General features: G+C 44.6%; 1 protein-coding gene across 1 annotated transcript in view; it reads left to right on the forward strand.

Annotated features, from left to right (window-relative positions):
• Positions 1-22,362, forward strand: part of GOLGA7 (golgin A7) — a 127,179-nt gene that overhangs the window by 88,909 nt on the left and 15,908 nt on the right. The window contains exons 4-5 of the mRNA XM_078666552.1: positions 8,550-8,651; positions 9,771-9,837. Of these exons, the coding sequence (XP_078522678.1) occupies positions 8,550-8,651; positions 9,771-9,818 (150 nt within the window). The 3' untranslated portion in view covers positions 9,819-9,837. The remainder of the gene's footprint in view (positions 1-8,549; positions 8,652-9,770; positions 9,838-22,362) is intronic.

A 22,362-nucleotide genomic window follows, 5' to 3' on the forward strand; every position in this document is an offset into this window, starting at 1 on the left:
GGGCGGGAAAGGGTAATCAAAAGGCAGAGCACTCACCTGGGAACGCCCAGGGAAAAAATCTCGGGAACGCCCCCGAATCTGGTCCGGCCTTGACGGACAGATCTCTGTTCCAATGGCTAGCCTCCATTTATGGAGCTAGCCAATGGGACAGGGGGGCGTATTCCAGAGTCCTTACTGAAATCAAGAAATTTCTCTGGAGGCGGAGCTAAGAGCTCCGCCCTCCAGCGAAACCTAAAAATGGTGCTTGTGTGGTCTCCAGCAGGGCCTTTTCTCTTCTTTTTCCCACCAAACCAATAGGGCAAGAAAGCGAGACCTATTGACATTGTCAGTGCTTGTTGCTATTGGTGCCAGTATGCTACTGACTTTAACAAAGGAATTGCTATGTTGCCTTTTTAAGGTTAATGTGCCTTTTCCACATGTTTTAAAATAGTATGTTTTGGTGGCCCAAGGCCTACATCAAGAATAGGGGAGTAAAAGGATAAAGCAATACAAGCAAGTCTGGAACTGATCGACAGCTACTCCTTCATTAGCATTTATTGGGAGACATCTCATGTTTCCATTCTTGATGTCATAGTGTTTTTCTCAAATGTGTGAAAATGGATCAAGCATTGGCAAAGCCAATATGTTTGAGTTTTATAAGTTAACACGTAGTATCAGCACTTTAGAGCGAGACGCACAGGAGTGTGCCAGCAATAGGGGGCACAGAGTGCCATATTATTAGAGCACTTTTCAAATATATTCCTCATAGTAGATATGTAGGATGCTTGCCGTCTTCTAATAAACAACTTTCATACGTCACCTTCTATCGAACACTTTAGTGTTGCATTTGAAGGAGGCAATGTTGCTTAGGAAATCCTTCTTGTTGGCTGTCGATCCTATTGTAATCACTTATTATATCCCATAAACTTAGCAAAGTTGAAACCTGGTCCAGGTGAATTTTGCATAATTTCCTGTGCGGAAATTATTTAAAATATCCCAAACATTATGTGAAATTACGCAAACTGTTGGTCTAGCATTTGGCACCATTTTGTAGTGCGAAATGGTGCGAGGAAGTATTTAAAAAAAAAAAGCTCAATCATTTGCGACATGAACAGCAGCTGCTCACCTTCTCTTCATTTTTATTGTTCGCTGACTCCTGGAATAAGATTTTTACCCAAACGAAGTCTCAATTATGCGACGAGGTGTAATCTAAGACATTTTGCATTAGAAACATACCACGAAATACCAGAAATTACGTGAGAATATATCGGCAACATAATTTTTCTTAGGCCTAGTTAACATCATTTTTGTATGGTGAATTGAGAGAAGAATAGTAAAAAAACAAACTCACTTAGTCTTAATCTTTAAAATACGTTTTGGTTTGCACCTATCGGAAACGAATTTAATGTACTACCCTCTAATTTCTCCTTCACAAAAGTAATGTTTACGTTTAAAACGAATCTAGTTCTAAATACCGAAATAACCCACTACCAAGTTCGACTTAATTCAAATAAAGGGCAGTGTTGCTTAGCTGGCATTAATCCATCTGGAAGAAGACTGTCAGCTGAAAGCAGTCCTTCTTTGGAATCAGTCATGCAGTCATTTAGAAATAATGAATTCAGAAGAGGGTTTCACATTATCCAGTTTCCTTTCCACCAGGCCTAAGAGTAGCATTGTAAAGGGCGAACGTTCTGGCTCTGTTTCTTCCTCTCGTTATGTGTCTGTAGTTGATTGGCACTCACCATTTCAATGATACCAGACATAACGCATTCTCTGGTGAAGACCAGCTGACATTCAACTTTACAGAGGGCAAAGGGATTAAACAAGGATCAGTGCTTAAATCGGTAATAAAAATGTAATTGAACTAAAAAAAGAAATAAATTGAGACCATCGTCACTTAATATATTGATACTGATCTATTTAGTATATTAGTGACAGCAGAAACTTTTTAGTTGATGTCTAATTCTGGATAAAACTGAAATGAACAGAGAAAAAATATTTTTTCAGTTCACAAAATGAAGGCACAGACTCTTACATAATAATAATATTTCGATCAACTATTTTGGAGGGAAACCTTTATAAAGGTGTACTAGTCCTGTGCTTGTTAATTTACGTTGGGAGAGGATCTAGCCTTACGGCTAGAGCTGTCGACCTCGAAGCTGGGGAACCGGGTTCTGGTCCGTGATTCTGGGCGCATCACTTAATCTCGCTGTGACCTCGAAGCTGGGGAACCGGGTTCGGGTCCGTGATTCTGGGCGCATCACTTAATCTCGCTGTGCCTAACAAAAATTAATGCGTCCTCATGTAAGGAAACTGGTGCTCGTGGAATACGCTCGGATACCGGATATACCCCCCCCCCCCCCCCCCCCCCAATGTGTTTCTTGACACCCAGCTTCCCTTACTTCGTTTCAATATATTTTAAAATTAAGGTTGGGTCGGCGTCTGCCGCCCAGTTTCAACTAAGTTGTTGGTTATTCTGGGCTAGTATCAGATCACTAGATTGTTGCAGTACCTGGTCGAAAGGCAGGAAAGGACACACAAGCCTATAATGCCTGAATGTACTTAGTTCTAACTCCTGTCCAGGTTACTGGGCAGAAAAATGATTTTCCTTCATCGTGCTGTACTTCAAGGTGCTTTCTTCGTTCCACTCTTGCCCAAGCTGGATTTTGGCTTTCATTATTGGAGGTGAAAATTCCAATGCCAATTATTTCGCCATCTTTTCTATGTGCTTTATTTTTCATTATTTAACAGATATATTTATTCCCAGTACTTTTTTCTTAACCATATCTCTGCGTTCATAATAATAACACTTCTCCCATTTACTCATTATAGGCAAATTAATGACCTCTGAAAGATTTGGTGATCGGCCCTTAAAATTTCCCATACTCATAGATACGTTTCAATTCTAAATTGGTCCTAAGTAATCTATTTTATGGGCTAACACATGGTAGCATCTGAACAAAACACAGGCTTAATATATGTAGAAATACCGTAGTATATGTATGTAGAAATGCACTTGTGCAAGTCTCAACATCCTTATTTCCTGCCGAGCTGCTTCTTGTGACATGGAAAACAACGTGTGAGTTAACTCGGACCAAAAAGTGTAAAACATCCACTTGATAATATCCATAATATGCTCCTATGTTGCGTATAGCTACCTGCTGCCCCCTGAGCTGTCTTTATGGACAAGCAAAGTAAGAGAAGGAGTGAAGGGTCATGTGCCAGCATTAAATGTTCCATCCAATTCCGTAGAAAACGATGTTCTTTTTACCCAGTGTTGCATATTTCACAAGCACCAGAGTGTTTGTCTGTCCGCATGGGTTTTTAGACCTATTGTGTGTGGCTGTCTAGGACAAATACACCAACTCAACTGTTGACTACATACCGCCATATGGCCAGAGACAGGCTACAAGCACTAAATAGCTAAAGCAAGAGAATGCCAACTTCTAAAAGTAACATTTTCAGAATTGCAGTATAAAATCAGACTTCACCATGAATTGGAATTTTAAATTCAATTTTAAATTGTGGTGCCAGAGACACCAAATATGAACTGGTTATCCAGTTATTTCATTATTTGGAACTTACTACTTATACAATCTAATAAAGCAATTCTAATGTTACCCTATCGGAGAGATAGGCCTTGCAGTAGTGAAAAACGAATTCAAGAGTTTTTCTCTACCAGGACATGTTAAACATAAAAGTATATGTCCCTACTTTTTAAATACATTGAACCCTGCCCTCTGTGCTGTCCAGGGCCTTCCCTAAAGGTGACGTACATGTACTAAAAAGAAAGGTTTGGCCCTGGTAAACGGTAAATTTTTCCAGATCGAAAGTTACGTTGAAAACTGCACACGCAGGCTCTGCAATGACTGGCCTTAGACCTGTTTAAAGAGCTACTTAAGTGGGTGGCACAATCAGTGCTTCTGTTTCACTAGTAGCATTTCATTTACAGGCCATGGGCATATTTAGTGCCACTTTACTAGGGACTTATGAGTAAATTAAATATGCCAATTGGGGATAAGACAATATTACATGTTTTAGGAAGAGAGGATGAGCACCTTAGCAGTGGTAAAGTGCAAAGAGTCCTAAGGCCAACAACTACAAATTCAGCACAAAAGAAATAGGAAGAGGTAGGCAAAACGTTTGAGGGTGACCCTGCAGAGGGGACCAAGTCCAACAACAAGTTGCAGTATAAACCCAGAGATACAAGTGCTAGTGGCAACCTTGGATTCCACGAAGGTGCTCACCTCTGTTAAATGGCCTTTTCTGTTTGTGCAGTCAGTCCAAACATATGTTTATTTAGAGCGTAGTCTTTTAAACAGTTTCTGAAGACACAATATGGCAATGAAATCAAACATAAACATTTAATATAACACAAAATATAAAATGCAATAAATCACAGTTCATCCAATGAATAAAATCTATATCTTCTAAAACATCATAGCGGATTAAAAGAAGAACTCCACTCAGGTTAATTAATTTATCTCCGTTTGACTGTAATAATGTATCGACAGACCATACAAATCGCCCCATGGCACATGTCACATGCCAAAAACTCTTATCAGATTGGTACCATCTGCAATTTTATTTTTTTTAAAATTATTTTTGTATTAATCTGATTACAAACAACAACATAAAGTGCAGTACAATACAGGCGGATGACCATCTGCAATTTTTAATTCCCTGTAACAAGTTAGGATCCTCCCCCTTACTCCAAGGGCCCAGGTTAGCTCGTTTTGAAATATCTTCTTTTTTACATAGCATTGAGAGTTTCCACACTATCTATTCGTATCCAAAATGTTATTACCTTTGCATGTGCTAAGTGCATCCACCCCGGCAGGCCTGTTTCTACTCTAACGGCCTGCACCATAGACGAGGATGAGAGAGTGGGAGTAGGCTTTTTAGGCACCTTCCTTCTTCAAGGTCTCAACTCTTTATGCCCCCTTTGCCGACCACCCGACACCATACTAAAACTGTGTCCTTATCGTAGCCTCATTATAACAGAGCTCGAACAAATCATAAACATGCTACTAGTACTTCAGGTCTAGTAATTTGAATAATCTTCTTGACCTAACTGTAATGTACTTGACCCATGAACTGGTCTCAAATTGTGTGATGCTAGGCAAATATTTCGTCTTATGGAGCCGACTTTTTCTTTATTATCACATAAGCGTGCGCCTTCAAATATGAAAGTTCACTATTTCTGCTGTACAAAAAAACTTTTTATTTATTAGACTAAATGTTTGCTCCATGTATAACAAGAGTCAAGCCCATATATAGGCTACACATTATTCCTGGCTTTGGGCCAGATGTGCAACTGATTTTTGCGGTCACAAACGGAAAATCAGATCGTTTGCGACCACAATAAAGGTTGGTGTTTGTACAAACCTATTTTGCGAGTAGGTAACTTTCAAAATAGTGTTTTCGAGTTGCTATTAGGAAGGGGCGTGCCAAGGGCGTCCCTTCATAATAGAGTCAGAATAGGATGTACCATTGTTTTGCGACCGCATTTACGGTCGCAAAACACTCGAAGTTTACAGCCTAATTCAAGTAGGTGGTAAGCCACTCGCAAATAGGAAGGGGCCCCCAGGGGACCCCTTCCCCTTTGTGAATGGGCGCGAACATATTTTTAAGAGCAGGCAGTGGTTGCAGGGACCACTATTTGCTTTTAAAAAAGATTTTTTTTTTTTTTTAACGCATCCTGTTTTCCTTTAACCGCTTAACCACGGTGCGAATTCCTCCGCGGTGCGGCGGTTTTAATCAGTGGGCAGGGCTGTGTCGGCAATCGGACGTGCGCAGCTCTACGGAGGTAGTGCTCGTGACGGCCATTGGCCTACAGGAGCACTTAAGGGGTGAAGGAAAACGGGCTGCATTTGATAAATAAGTTGCTTTATTGAAAAATCACAAACAAAAATTAGGGCTATTGTTCCTAAAGAGAAAGAGGAGATAAGGACAGGTTATGCAGGACTTCGGCATATGCACGGTGGCAATCAGCAGGACTGTTTCATGTTGCCCTCACACATCCCACATCCACTGACTAGAGTTGACCCTAAAGAGGAAACTCACATCAAACTACCAGAGTACTTTATGAACCCATTGGTAGCATTTACCTATAAAGTTTTTTAATCTGACATGGCGGTCCAGTTATTAAAAGTAGTTGGTGGCCTCTCTGACCAGTTTTAACCCACATCATCACACATGAGATACCACACCACCTAGACATCCCTTGCAGTCATAATACGGCATACCAATAAATGATCTCTGCCAAAATGACCTTTCAGGGGACCCGTTGGTCATTGCAGCGCCGGCCAAACGATACAGATAGCATCTTTTCCACTTAAATAGCCACAAAACTTTTCTACTAACATGTAGTTTCACTGATAATAGTGCATAAACAATGTTTGGAAATTGGGTTTCAGCAAACATTTAAAATTTGCACATCACCATGTAAAGTGTTCTAATATGTTTTGAACCTATAAAAATATTTGTTTCACCACAGAATTACAAAAATATCTCTTCATAACTAAGGAAATATATTTAAATCTGTTTGAATAGTTCACTTAGCTATTTCAGTTTTGTATTACAAAAAAGCCTGACATCTTACAGCCTTTCATTTCACATGCTTTGTACAGTTCAATTGTAACACAGTTCACTTTTCAAAATCCTCTAACTTCAGTCACAGAAAGAAAAATAAATGTAGAAAGACAAACTGACTTTTGACCTCTGTCTCTGAAGGCCAGCAAAAGTGAGAAAATAACATTTATGTCATGTGGGGTGCCTCAGGGGTCCTCCCTTAGCCTGACCCTTTTTAATCTTTGTCTCCCTGCTGGCTAAGTTGATATGGTCCTTAGGACTGCAAGCCCTATCTTATGATGATGGCACACAAATTATTGTGTCTATCACCAAGAATATGGAGACCACAGCTCCCAACTTTAAGAAATGTATGCAGGCAGAAGCAACTTGGATGGGTAACAACTATCTCAGACTGAACAGGGACAAGACTGAAGTCATGATTTTTGGCAACCAGCCCGCCATCTGGAACAATTCCTGGTGGCCAGAAACATTAGGGGTATTGTCAACCCCGGCAGACTCCACCAAGCATCTTGAAGTACTAATGGATACCAAGTTATTGTTTGAACTTCAGGTTAAACCATCCACTTGTTTCTTGATTATCATGACCCAGAGGAAGGTGTTTCCTCTTTCTCCCTTGTATACCGCAAGCAGGTAGTTCTGACCTTGATCTCCTCTAGGCTAGACTACTGAATTGCACTCTATTTTGAGATCAATAAATCAGCAACTGCACTTAGTGCAAAATGCGGCTGCGAAACTGATACTTTAAATTCCTAAACACTAATCTGTCTCAGAATGGATCTCCAAATTGCATTGGTTAATTGTTAACAAGCTTGTTACCTTTAAAGCCTTATGCTCACAGGGCGGTGCAAAATATCAGTCCCAAAAGACTGACGAAGATGTTTCAGAGATGCACCCCTACTAGACATCTTTGCTCGGCTAGCTACAACTTTATAGTTGCCCCTAAAGTTAGGAAGACCAGGTGTGGTGGCGGGGCTTTTTCCATGACCGCAATATAACTTTGAAATTCTCTTCCATGCGATATCAGTGGCCTTCAGGAACACAACAATTTTGGAAAGCAGTGAAGACCTGTTTTTTCACGCTTTGATTACTGGCCATTGATTTTCCAAGGGATAGTAGTTCTTTCCTTGGGCTTTCTCTCTGGAGTTCTCTCCTTTTAAGTACCTTGACACCCGTTGGTATTGGTGTTCTGAATAAATCTACATCATTTCATTTAATTTCAGATGGTCATGGTTTTAGAGATATCGAGCCTCATGGAACTATAATGGGATAATTGATCCTCTTGACATTGTTACCCCAATTAAATACATGCAAACATTGGCTAGATTACCACTTGATAATGCTTTATATTTTATTTATTTATGTGTTTATATATTTATTCTTTACACCGGACATGCTTGACAAAGCTACTTTAACTGTTGACAGTGAGGGGGCAGTTGAAAAATCATGGTGCATTTGACCATATTGCAATTGGATTATTGCCTTAGCCTAGAGGGTTTTATGGGGTGGTAATTTTTTTTTGTACAGTCCAGGGTTTGTTCTGGGTATACGCTGTTGTCATTTGATAGCGGTGGTGGTTGGTGATGTCTTGAAGTTATGTAGTTTGGGCTCACACTGAATATCCAACGGCAGTAGAGTGTAATGGGTAAGCATGCACATATAAGAACAACTGGCTTATATTCTTAAAGACCTGGAGATAGCTAAAAAAAAACACTTTACATTCTTCGCCTAATGTATGGTATAATAATTTGTTCTATGTTATATGGGTATTTGATTTTATTGCTGTTACCTGTATTGTACATAGGCAGATATTCCACACTCCGTTGAAACTGTGGTTTTATGGATACCATGAATGTGAATATGGTTAATGCCACACTGAAAGTCAATGACCTGAATTAAGTGTGCTAATAAAGATTGTAATGGGGTTATAATGGCCCACTAGCTCAATTTGTTAATTTTCTTATCTTGATGTTATGTAGGTTCTGAAGAAGATCATCAAATATATACAAGAACAAAATGAAAAGATCTACGCCCCTCAAGGCCTGCTTATAACAGACCCAATTGAAAGAGGGTTAAGAGTTGTATCCTTTTTGTGAAGCCTGATTTGAAAGCTCACAATCTTCTAAAGAAACCTGCACTCAAGTAAGCTTGTCCTTTGTTGATCGAGTATGGGTCCACTGTCTCAATATCATTACAACTGTGAAACATTCACCCCTGAGCACATGGCCAACTGGGGAAGAGTTCTTAGAGTATGGGCATTAATAGTTGATATTTTTCTCAACTCTGAACATATAGGCAACTGTGAAATAGTGTGAGCCAACAATAACTGGTTTACCAACGTCTGCCTTTTCCCTATGTTTCAATTTCGTTCTTTTTAATAAAACATTTTCACTCCCATCTTGTTTTGCAAATGAATAATTAATTGAGTCACTTCAGAGTTAGTCCCTTACACTCATTATTCAACACTTTCTCCAATAATATGTTTTCCACAGCATAATATCAGATCTCCCATCTTGTAGTCAGGACACACATATACGCCTTTAAGGAGTTTACAGTTCAGACAAAGTTCGATGTTGTTTCCTTAATGTTTGATCATAAGCACCCACGGATTCCTTTTTCCTTCTAAGTATACCTTTTCTTATGCATTCCAGCTTGACATGTCTGTTATTGTTTTTTCCAACACCATCCCACTCTTTGTATACCATCTCTTTTGGAACGCCATCTCATATTGATTGTACAGCGATTCAAATTGTTGCTCTTTCTAACAGAACATGGCCGCCTCACCTCTGCCGGTTTCTTTCTTCTCCCTGTGTTTTTTTCCTGATTCTTTTGGGCAATTCATTGCTCCTCACTGCGAAGGGAGAATAGCACTTTAATGTTTTTTTTGTAGTTATGACAACACAGGTTTTGTTTGCCCTCATAGATTATTAGTTGATGCATAATCTGATAAAAGATCCTTCCTTCCTTTTCTGAAATCTTGGGTAGATTAGTGTGGGTAGGTTATTGATGAAGAAGCCCTCCATAAAGGATAATGGTTGGGTCACCTAGTGTAAAAAGCCTACAAAATTATTTCTTAACTGATAAGGCGTGTACTGCCATCCTCCTTTCCATATTTCCACACGATTGTACATGTCTTGTTGTTGTTTCCTTTTTAATTCCACATTGCATGCAGTGTTTTCCCTAACAACTGTGCCATGTAGATTGAAATCACCATTTATGAAGACAGAGGTATGAGCGGTGGAAGATAGATCATCTGCAGTGACCAAGGTAAATATTAACTTTCTTTTCAAACACGCCACTTCACACCGTGCTCCTGTAGGTTGGTGATTTCTTTCTCTGCCGTGGTACGCTGGCCTGTTTATCCAACGACTGCGTGAAATCATAGGGCTTTTTAAATGATTGTATAGCAGGGGAAGATTGAAAAATCGCAGAGGATTTTGCTAAACTCCTCTGAGAATCAGCAGCTGTGGGGTAATGCATAGCAGATGAAACTGTTTTCTTACATTGATTGAGTCCAAGTTTTTAAGTGATATGTATATACAGTACTCTGACTGAACACAGCCCTCCTTTTGATAAGTAAGTGCATGTTAAAAGCGTATGCTGAGGAATGTTGATCAACAGCAGTTGAGACTGCTCCAACTTACACACAGAAACTCATTACACCGGATAAAAGGACAAAAACAACTGCTTGAAACAGTAATACAACAAGCATTTGCAATGTAATAGGTCTCGCATTAGGAAAGTTTGAGCTATTGGTATTGTACCACCACCACACCACCACCACCTCACTCTGGAACACCACCACCTCACTCTGGAACACCACCACCTCACTCTGGAACACCACCACCTCACTCTGGAACACCACCACCTCACTCTGGAACACCACCACCTCACTCTGGAACACCACCACCTCACTCTGGAACACCACCACCTCACTCTGGAACACCACCACCTCACTCTGGAACACCACCACCTCACTCGGGGGCACCACCACCTCACTCGGGGGCACCACCACCTCACTCGGGGGCACCACCACCTCACTCGGGGGCACCACCACATCACTCGGGGGCACCACCACATCACTCGGGGGCACCACCACATCACTCGGGGGCACCACCACATCACTCGGGGGCACCACCATATCACTCAGGGGCACCACCACACAACAACTGCTTGAAACAGTAATACAACAAGCATTTGCAATGTAATAGGTCTCGCATTAGGAAAGTTTGAGCTATTGGTATTGTACCACCACCACACCACCACCACCTCACTCTGGAACACCACCACCTCACTCTGGAACACCACCACCTCACTCTGGAACACCACCACCTCACTCTGGAACACCACCACCTCACTCTGGAACACCACCACCTCACTCTGGAACACCACCACCTCACTCTGGAACACCACCACCTCACTCTGGAACACCACCGCCTCACTCTGGAACACCACCACCTCACTCTGGAACACCACCACCTCACTCTGGAACACCACCACCTCACTCTGGAACACCACCACCTCACTCTGGGAAACCACCACATCACTCTAGGAACACCACCACCTCACTCTTGGAACACCATCACCTCACTCTGGAACACCACCACCTCACTCTGGAACACCACCACCTCACTCTGGAACACCACCACCTCACTCTGGAACACCACCACCTCACTCTGGAACACCACCACCTCACTCAGGGGCACCACCACCTCACTCAGGGGCACCACCACATCACTCAGGGGCACCACCACATCACTCGGGGGCGCCACCACATCACTCAGGGGCACCACCACATCACTCAGGGGCACCACCACATCACTCAGGGGGGGTATACAACGGTAACCACGCATTTTTTACAACGCGGTACCGTTACCACGCTACTTTTACCACGCAAGTCGTTACCACGACTTGCGCTGGGGGGCGCTCCAGGATAGTAAATAGTTTAATTTACTATCCAATTCCTTTCCCTAGAGTCCACGGGGACTGGAGTTGGAATAGTAAATAAAAAAATTTACTATCCAGCGCCCCTCCACGCAAGTCGTTGTAACGACTTGCGTGGTAAAAGTAGCGTTGTAACGGTACGCGTTGTAAAAGTACGCGTGGTACCGTCATATATCCCTCAGGGGCACCACCACATCACTCAGGGGCACCACCACATCACTCGGGGGCACCACCACATCACTCGGGGGCACCACCACATCACTCGGGGGCACCACCACATCACTCAGGGGCACCACCACATCACTCAGGGGCACCACCACATCACTCAGGGGCACCACCACATCACTCAGGGGCACCACCACATCACTCAGGGGCACCACCACATCACTCAGGGGCACCACCACATCACTCAGGGGCACCACCACATCACTCAGGGGCACCACCACATCACTCAGGGGCACCACCACATCACTCAGGGGCACCACCACATCACTCCGGGGCACCACCACATCACTCCGGGGCACCACCACATCACTCCGGGGCACCACCACATCATCACTCAGCACCACAACAGCACTGTCCTTGCTTGCTACCAACAAGCATTGCCATAGCCAATAGGACTCGCATTAGGAAAGTGTAAGCTATTGGCTTTGTGAATAACAATGCTATTAATTTATATGTTTTCAAAGCCAACACATATTTAAAAAATGTGTCATTTACAATACCAATAGCTCCCACTTTACTAATGTGAGACCTATTGCATTGCAAATGCTTGTTTCACTGTTCAGCCCTAACCCTTGTATCCTGAGGGTTCTCCAGAAAATCAGAGTCGGTAGTGCAGTGATACTGCTGGCTATGGAGTGGCCTCTCTAGGTTTACTGCTGGGATCTATACCACCTTCTTCAGAGAGACACTATATGTGCCTTTCCCAGATGAAAGACCTTTCTGTCATTGGAGGGCTAGATAGTGCTGTGCCGCTCCATACTATCGTTCAGGTGGAACCCTTGGTTCCTGAAAGGTTTACATGTAAACATCTGTGGCTTTCAGTAGCAAACATGGAGGTTTTAGTGACTGCCAGGAAATACTGCAAAAATCCAATATTAAAGTAAGTGATAGTGGTTCTGTCACTTGGCATTAGCAAACAACACCAGTGTGCTTACTTACAGAGTAGATAAATAAATCACTTTTCCATGGCAAGTTAGGAGGTGAATGCTTTGGCTTGTGGCTGTAGGGACCTACAGAAACAGTTCAGGGAGTCCAGGCTGTCAGATTAGGCTTCTAAGAAATCTAGATTAGCTTTTTTTGGTATAGAATTCATCCCCCTACTGGGAACATTAATTTGATTCTTGCTAGGCAGATGCACATCCCTTTTGAGCCTTTGGCATCCTGCCACCTAAAATTTAATTTGTGCATAGCTGCTGCCTTATTGGTCTTTCCTTCAATCAGACAAATAAGTGAACTTCAGGTCCTCTACTCATCAGAGGCCTTCGTGTTTACACGCAAAGGTCGTTTTTGGACTTGCTAAATGGTCACAATAGATCATGGATGGGCACCATTTATCAAGAGCCACCGTTATACAATGACTCCCCAATTTACATCAATCACACACAATATGCTAGGAGGGTGCTTATTCCAGGGATGGACAGAATTTTGTAAATAACAGTAACTATCGTACTTGGTATATCAGAATCTAGTTGAGGATGTTTGCAACATGTCAGGTTTTGAGTATTTGCAATTATTATGTCAGGAATAGTCCGATGTTTACGAAGGATGCTGACAACATGTGAAGTGTGCTCTTCTGTTATACCGGGGTAACCGTAAGGTTGGAAGGAATTCCCATTATGTCTACTGCACCTCACTATTGTGCCAAGGATGTACAAAACATCACAAATACCCCGACTACATCAAGGATAGTGCACTCTCAACTATCGACCAAAAAACAAAATGAGCCAACAGTAGGTTCAATTAACTCCTCGTACCACCAGGACTGTTGAGGCAGACAACCCCAGACTGCCCCATGTAGTAGCAGGCCCTTCCTTCTGGTATTCCATGAATTCTTTCCCCATCTGTACTTATATCGTCTCAGTACTAAACGTTTTGAAGACTTTGAAGAAGTTTTGTGTGAAATTATAGCCATTATCCCTTTAAGAAACAGCGGGGATCCTCCTAATAAAAGTAACTGCGCAATGATCTGAAGCGGTTTTGTTAAGAAAGTGACGCAACATTACAGTTCAGCCACAGTTCATTGGATGTTTGCTATAATGGCATTCCATGATGGAATATGCACCCTTACTGTGAACATCATTTGAAGCAAAGATCCGTAAGTCAGACGGTTGTCCCATGATATTATGTGGATCCCAATTCCTCCCATTCCTTATGCTGGCCCGATTTCTATCTGCAGCTCACAATGTTAGATTTCATATGGACGAAATGGTGACTTGCTGATGAAACTCATTGATATCTTATAGCGAATCGGAATGTCATTTGAGAAAATGTGCTATAATAAACTTGATGCCTGTGGTATTCTGGATATCTCTTACCCGCTTTTTTTCTTTTGGGTACATTATGTGCAGCTGCAACTACTTGGTGCAATAGAGTTGTCATGACTCATTCCAGAGCTATTATTCCTAAAAAGCATGTTTCCTTGGTGGTGGAGTTTTTAAGCATTCAACCAGCAAGGCCTAATCTGTCAAACTGTTCAAACAGATGTGTGAAGTTTCAGAAAAATTAAAAAGATTTACATTATGAACTTCTGGATAGCTTCATCTTTTGCAAATATTTCCAGTAAGCATAATTATGATTTAGGAGCTGTCTGCTCCTCAGTCACACACAGAGGTTGGTATGCAAACCATGGAGGGCTGTAATTTCCATGTAGCTATCTGCAAGCTGTACAGAAATAATGCTTGACATTCTCAACACTACATATTGGCGGTATTCTGTGAACATCTCACAGCCCGTGTTTTTCACTGGATCTTTTACTTGACCATTGCCTAGCGGAGAAAACAGACCATTGGTATCCTGTACTTTGTTGTTTACTATTGAGACTTGTACTGTAAGAGGAACCACTGAGTATATAGTTGTAATGATAGCATTGACACTACAAGAGATGAGCTGGAAGTTAAAACCAGCTCCACGTTTTCTGCCATCTTGCTGTTTGTACTTAAATTGGTGTGCATTATGGGACTGCACACATTGCTGTGTCTACAGCAGAATTATTTTCTTCTATGTGAATGGATGCTAAACAAAAATAAAACAGTGTAAATTTATTCCTGTAAAATACCAAACAGTATAAGATCCTATTCCATGTTGGTTTAAGAAATTATGTGTTCCTGCATCTGAGTTGAATGGCGCTGCTGAGAATGTGTAAGTAGAACCCTGTTCCCCAATATTTAGGACACCCTAAAATATACCTCAGGCGGTTCTACTCAAAGTTGATATTTGTAATAAGGCATCCTCCCCAATATCAACTTAGCAGAGTAGCAAAATAAATCTTAGGGAACCACTCAATAATTGAGTTCTAGATCAGACGAAAGTGAAAGTTTTTTTTTTACTAAGTTCCCAAAATCAAGCGAACAGAATAAATGCCATAAAGGTTGAAATGCAGATTTATACATAGAAGTCAAAATCAAAAATAATTGTAAGTCCCAAGTGAGCATCTCTAGTAGTAAGGGAAAGTCAAAAATAATGTGGCTAGTCCCCATAACTAAGGGTTGGTATACACAACTCTCATATAACAAATTAGTAAAACTGCAAACTCATCATGACACAATTGAAAGTAACGAATCTCTCTGCAAATCAGAATAGTGTTCATAAGCACTATCCCACTTTTGAGTAAGCATCCAGTGTTTTCCATGTTATTGCTATATGGAGATCTTCAAACTAAAATGAAACCTTCAGACAACGAGCCTTTAATAAAACAAGACTTAGCAACGGCTATACAGTGGAAGTGCCTTGGGAAAATGGTACAGTTATGAACAATGGAAAGTTAATTCAGAGCACAATGTGAAAATTACATCAACTTGTCTTCATACGGGCAGAGCTGTGTGGAGAGAAGATGCGCAGGAGGAGCTGATAGTATGCGATGAATACAGAAGCGAAAGCTGCTTCAGAACAGCATCCATTTTTCCCAAGATGGAGTTTCATGTAAAAACATGGTACAACTAAATCATGTTAATAGACACACTTCTATACGTTGTATCAAACTTCTTTCAGCGTGTTTATATAAATTCAGCATTGCTTATTGGATCTCACATAAAAAGAATTATTAGCCATTATTACTCTTCTACGAAAATATAAACCCAGAAAAACACTACTACGAGAATACAGGGATCCCATTGATTTTACCAGCTATTGCCTAGCACAGGGAGCTCGTCTGTATTGCAGCAGCTAAAATGTCCTTCCTTTTTTAGGTCGGAGAACTTTTGCTTCTTGCTTGGATGCGAGAGAGTCTGTTTAAAAGGCAACAATGAGCATTAAGAAGGAGCTTCTTTCTAGGGCTTTTATACCTCAATGTGTCTCTGATCGAGACTAGATAAAATATAAAGCTTTACCTAGTTTAACCTAGGTGAAGGCCGCCCATGATTGTGTTGGTGATGCATGTCTCAGGCAAGGTGGCAGGAGCCCCAAGATAACCATCAGTGAAATATTCCTCAGCCTATCCCTAGTTGAGTGTACTTTCTCTGTTTAAACAGTCCATCTGATGTTCTTCCTTTTACAGGTTAATGGAAATGTTGACTGGTTCTGTGCAAGTAACACATGAGTAGGCAGGAGTCCTAAGGACATTCTTCCCTCCTCGCCTTCCCTTTTCATACATAATTAATTCAGGGTGCAGTTGCTTAATTAACAAAGTAACCTCTGCTGGACTGGGATATACTTGATTACTTTTAATATTTACTCTGTTATTGTTGTTTGACTCAAGACTGTGTTGTTGCGTTTTGCTTTGCTTTCGTGGAGCTCTTATACCTAAAGCTGAAAGTACTTCAACACCACACAAAGCCCATTAGTTCAATCAGCCCTAATTCAGAGTACATTTACTATTTATTGGCTCAGTTACAAGGCATCTTGGTTCAGTGTTTGTTGGAAACTTTTATTATAGAGAAGCATAGTATCTTCAGTAATAGTACATGTAATATTCACTACCATGAAGAGTCCACAAGAATTCACGTCTCTGAAGCTGAAGACGCAGAAGAAACACCACCTTTATATTTGTAGATCAATGTGAAAGGATAGTGTGTGTGTTATTAAGACCTTGAGTGTTAACTGCAGATCACCTTACAGTGGCCTCAGAACACTTTGAGAAGGGTATAGTTGGGAGGGGAAAGTAAAAACTACATAATAGTAGATGGAAAATCAATCAGCTAATAGTGCAATGGTGTGTGTTGTTATGGTCTCTCATCTAGTATTGTATGGTATATCTGAAAGAGACTATTAGTTATGTATTCCTTACCTTAGAATTACCTCCAGGCATCAGACTGGATCTGGAGAATTTTTCTTCAGCAGTACCCTTGCGCGTCGGTAGGTGGCGTCGGTCGACTCCGTGTTCGTCGTTGGTGTTTTGATCGCCGGAATGACGTTGCAGTATCTACTTAGATGCCGCCCGGCGCGCTGACATCAGTTCTTTCTTTTTCCGCGCCAGCCAGCTCAGATACGGAGAGAGCGGTACCCTTAGACTTTTTGTGACTAGGGCTTATTTGACTTTTAGTCGACTTCCATTTTCGAGTCGTTTGACTCCTGGTGCAAGAGATGTCACATTGATGGACCAGCTTCAAACCTTGTCACTCCTGTCACAAGTTGATGTCTGTCACGGACCCACATCTCGTGTGCCTCTGGTGTTTGGCGCTCAACCACAACCCAAAGTAGTGCTCGGACTGCTGGGCCATGAACCTGAAGTCTTTGCAGGAGCTTTCCTGAAAGCTTCTCGAGGCCTACAGTCAGCTCCGCGCCGCTCGAGGTCCTGGTCGAGAGGGAGGTCGCGGGACTGGTCGCGGAGTCACCACCATCACTCCTCTTCGAAGCCTTCGTGTAAGTTGAAGCACAAAATGAATGCGAAGAAGCACCGTCGCTCTTCGCCTTCTCCCCATCTGCGGGTTGCGGAAGGTGGTCATCCTGCTCCGCCTGCGGAGCCTGTTGGGTCGGCTCTGAGCCTCCCTTCCCAGGTGCCGGGGCGACCCCTGCCCAACTTCGTAACTTTTACAAAGCCCTCCACTCCAAACTTCTGGGCAGCCCAATTTTGCCGGCACGCCACGGCCCCGCAGTCTCGGCCAGGGGTTCTAGGCCTTTGATGCCAGTGGCTTTGGCACCGCAGGGCCCCCAGGGATTCAAGCCTGGATCCAGATCGGCGCCGGTCGACCTTATGACACCTCCGGCGCCAAATCCATTGGCGACACCTCCGCCCCTTCCGATGACGGTTGTGTCCCCCAGCCGGCATCGACCTCGACATGGACACGTGGCCGGCCGGCGTCGACCTACTCCGATACCAGCGGCAACCATTACTTTTGTTCCTCTGTTCTATTCTGGCGTTCCTAATTGCCCTGAGTGGCAGCCAGAGAAGGGTGAAGAGGACTGGGAGGGGCTTTTGACCCTCAAGCAGACCAGCTGGAAGAGCCGAACTGGAGAGAGGAACTGGGTGAGGCCAGTGGTCTGGATACATACCCAGACCGTGGCATGCTTCCTCCCCCTACCATCGCTACGGAGGAGGGAGCCTCCTACGCTGTGGTGTTGCAAAGGGTGGCTGAGGCCTTGGGCCCTGAGCTGCGACTGAGCTGCTTCAACCAGCAGCAGCCTCTTCGGAGCCCCTGCTGCTGTTCAATGAGGCCCTCACAGACATCCTTCTGGGCACCTGGTCCAAGCCCAGCACAGGGGCTCCTGTGGATAAGATGATTGCCCAATGCCACTGCCCGGCCCTGGGCGACCCCACTTTCCTCTCCCAACACTCTACCTCTGAGAGCTTGGTGGTCCAAGCCTCAGCGTCAAAAGGCGCGTTCCCTACTGCTCCCCCAGATAGGGAATCCAAGAAGCTGGATCATTTTGGGAAGAAGACGTTTCTTCCGCCAGCTTAGGACTCTTTTGCCGTTAAACTCACTCTGTGTGGGACACGGTCGCGCAGGTGCTGCCACAGTTCCTGGAGAATCAAAAGGGGGTGGTGATGGACAGAGTATCTGAATTAAGCAGAACACTCCTACCCAGTCAAAAGATCAGGGCTTGATCCATCACCGTTTTTTAGCTCACTGCACCATCCCAGTTCAGAACCTGGCTACATGCAAATTAGTCTGACCCTGGCCCAGTGCATCATGGGAACAGGGCAGACCAAACTACCAAGCCAATTCCTTACTGGAAAGGAAACAAGCTTCCGGGGACCGGTTTCTGGCATTACAGCCGTCTTCGGCCCGGCTTGCTTGAATCCTGATGGTGCAGTGAGCAAGGGACTCACATCTGAGCATACCCTTCCACACTGGTCACTGGTGGTGGTGGGAGGAGCCCGGCAGAGCCAAGCCCGGCCGGGAAGCAGGCGGAGCAAGGCCCGGCCCTTTGCTGCTGGGGCTGCGGGGTTGCGGCGGAGCGAAGCCCGGCCGTGCAGAAACAGGTAACAATCACCCCCACAGGAACTCGGCCCTGGCGCTGCCTTTATGCGCCTCCTGGCGCTGTTGGTACGTCACTAGTGGTGGTGGGAGGAGCCCGGCGGAGCCAAGCCCGGCCGGGAAGCAGGCGGAGCAAGGCCCGGCCCTTTGCTGCTGGGGTTGCGGCGGAGCGAAGCCCGGCCGTGCAGAAACAGGTAACAATCACCCCCACAGGAACTCGGCCCTGGCGTTGCCTTTATGCGCCTTCTGGCGCTGTTGGTACGTCACTGGTGGTGGTGGGAGGAGCCCGGCGGAGCCAAGCCCGGCCGGGAAGCAGGCGGAGCAAGGCCCGGCCCTTTGCTGCTGGGGCTGCGGGGCTGCGGCGTTGCGGCGGAGCGAAGCCCGGCCGTGCAGAAACAGGTAACAATCACCCAGTCAAAAGATCAGGGCTTGATCCATCACCGTTTTTGAGCTCACTGCACCATCCCAGTTCAGAACCTGGCTACATGCAAATTAGTCTGTCCCTGGCCCAGTGCATCATGGGAACAGGGCAGACCAAACTACCAAGCCAATTCTTTACTGGAAAGGAACCAAGCTTCCGGGGACCGGTTTCTGGCATTACAGCCGTCTTCGGCCCGGCTTGCTTGAATCCTGATGGTGCAGTGAAGAATTGGCTTGGTAGTTTGGTCTGCCCTGTTCCCATGATGCACTGGGCCAGGGACAGACTAATTTGCATGTAGCCAGGTTCTGAACTGGGATGGTGCAGTGAGCTAAAAAACGGTGATGGATCAAGCCCTGATCTTTTGACTAGGTAGGAGTGTTCTGCTTAATTCAGATGCTCTGTCCATCACCACCCCCTTTTCTGAATCGTTTTGGCCACTATAGGAGTGGAAGGGTATGCTCAGACATGAGTCCCTTGCTCACTGCACCATCAGGATTCAAGCAAGCCGGGCCGAAGACGGCTGTAATGCCAGAAACCGGTCCCCGGAAGCTTGTTTCCTTTCCAGTAAAGAATTGGCTTGGTAGTTTGGTCTGCCCTGTTCCCATGATGCACTGGGCCAGGGTCAGACTAATTTGCATGTAGCCAGGTTCTGAACTGGGATGGTGCAGTGAGCTAAAAAACGGTGATGGATCAAGCCCTGATCTTTTGACTGGGTAGGAGTGTTCTGCTTAATTCAGATACTCTGTCCATCACCACCCCCTTTTGAATCGTTTTGGCCACCACAAGTGTGGAAGGGTATGCTCAGATGTGAGTCCCTTGCTCACTGCACCATCAGGATTCAAGCAAGCCGGGCCGAAGACGGCTGTAATGCCAGAAACCGGTCCCCGGAAGCTTGTTTCCTTTCCAGTAAAGAATTGGCTTGGTAGTTTGGTCTGCCCTGTTCCCATGATGCACTGGGCCAGGGTCAGACTAATTTGTATGTAGCCAGGTTCTGAACTGGGATGGTGCAGTGAGCTAAAAAACGGTGATGGATCAAGCCCTGATCTTTTGACTGGGTAGGAGTGTTCTGCTTAATTCAGATTCTCTGTCCATCACCACCCCCTTTTGAATCGTTTTGGCCACCACAAGTGTGGAAGGGTATGCTCAGATGTGAGTCCCTTGCTCACTGCACCATCAGGATTCAAGCAAGCCGGGCCGAAGACGGCTGTAATGCCAGAAACCGGTCCCCGGAAGCTTGTTTCCTTTCCAGTAAAGAATTGGCTTGGTAGTTTGGTCTGCCCTGTTCCCATGATGCACTGGGCCAGGGACAGACTAATTTGCATGTAGCCAGGTTCTGAACTGGGATGGTGCAGTGAGCTAAAAAAAACGGTGATGGATCAAGCCCTGATCTTTTGACTGGGTAGGAGTGTTCTGCTTAATTCAGATGCTCTGTCCATCACCACCCCCTTTTCTGAATCGTTTTGGCCACTATAGGAGTGGAAGGGTATGCTCAGACATGAGTCCCTTGCTCACTGCACCATCAGGATTCAAGCAAGCCGGGCCGAAGACGGCTGTAATGCCAGAAACCGGTCCCCGGAAGCTTGTTTCCTTTCCAGTAAAGAATTGGCTTGATAGTTTGGTCTGCCCTGTTCCCATGATGCACTGGGCCAGGGACAGACTAATTTGCATGTAGCCAGGTTCTGAACTGGAATGGTGCAGTGAGCTAAAAAACGGTGATGGATCAAGCCCTGATCTTTTGACTTGGTAGGAGTGTTCTGCTTAATTCAGATGCTCTGTCCATCACCACCCCCTTTTCTGAATCGTTTTGGCCACTATAGGAGTGGAAGGGTATGCTCAGACATGAGTCCCTTGCTCACTGCACCATCAGGATTCAAGCAAGCCGGGCCGAAGACGGCTGTAATGCCAGAAACCGGTACCCGGAAGCTTGTTTCCTTTCCAGTAAAGAATTGGCTTGGTAGTTTGGTCTGCCCTGTTCCCATGATGCACTGGGCCAGGGACAGACTAATTTGCATGTAGCCAGGTTCTGAACTGGGATGGTGCAGTGAGCTAAAAAACGGTGATGGATCAAGCCCTGATCTTTTGACTGGGTAGGAGTGTTCTGCTTAATTCAGATGCTCTGTCCATCACCACCCCCTTTTCTGAATCGTTTTGGCCACTATAGGAGTGGAAGGGTATGCTCAGACATGAGTCCCTTGCTCACTGCACCATCAGGATTCAAGCAAGCCTGGCCGAAGACAGCTGTAATGCCAGAAACCGGTCCCCGGAAGCTTGTTTCCTTTCCAGTAAAGAAATGGCTTGGTAGTTTGGTCTGCCCTGTTCCCATGATGCACTGGGCCACGGACAGACTAATTTGCATGTAGCCAGGTTCTGAACTGGGATGGTGCAGTGAGCTAAAAAACGGTGATGGATCAAGCCCTGATCTTTTGACTGGGTAGGAGTGTTCTGCTTAATTCAGATGCTCTGTCCATCACCACCCCCTTTTCTGAACAGTTCCTGGAGAGGCCCAGGCCGTGCTCTCTCGTGCAGTTGCTGATGGTAGAGATGCAGCGACGTTCACCATACGTTGTGGGCTGGACAGCGCCGACTCGCTAGACAGGACAATATCAACGTCGGTAGCCCTGGGACGCTACGCCTGGCTCAGATCCACTGACTTTTCGGGTGGTATCCTATCGACTCTTTTGGACATGCCGTTTGATGGGCGTCGATTGCTTGGCAACAAAACGGACAACGAGCTCAAGCGCTTTAAGGATTCTAGGACTACAGCCAGATCCTTAGGCCTCGCTACCACCTCGCCCGAGCAATACGCTTTTCGCCCTTTTTGTGGCTATGAAAGGGGTGCCCCTCCACCAA

Source organism: Lissotriton helveticus, chromosome 11 (genome assembly GCF_964261635.1).
Source record: "Lissotriton helveticus chromosome 11, aLisHel1.1, whole genome shotgun sequence".
NCBI classification, from domain to species: Eukaryota; Metazoa; Chordata; class Amphibia; order Caudata; family Salamandridae; genus Lissotriton; species Lissotriton helveticus.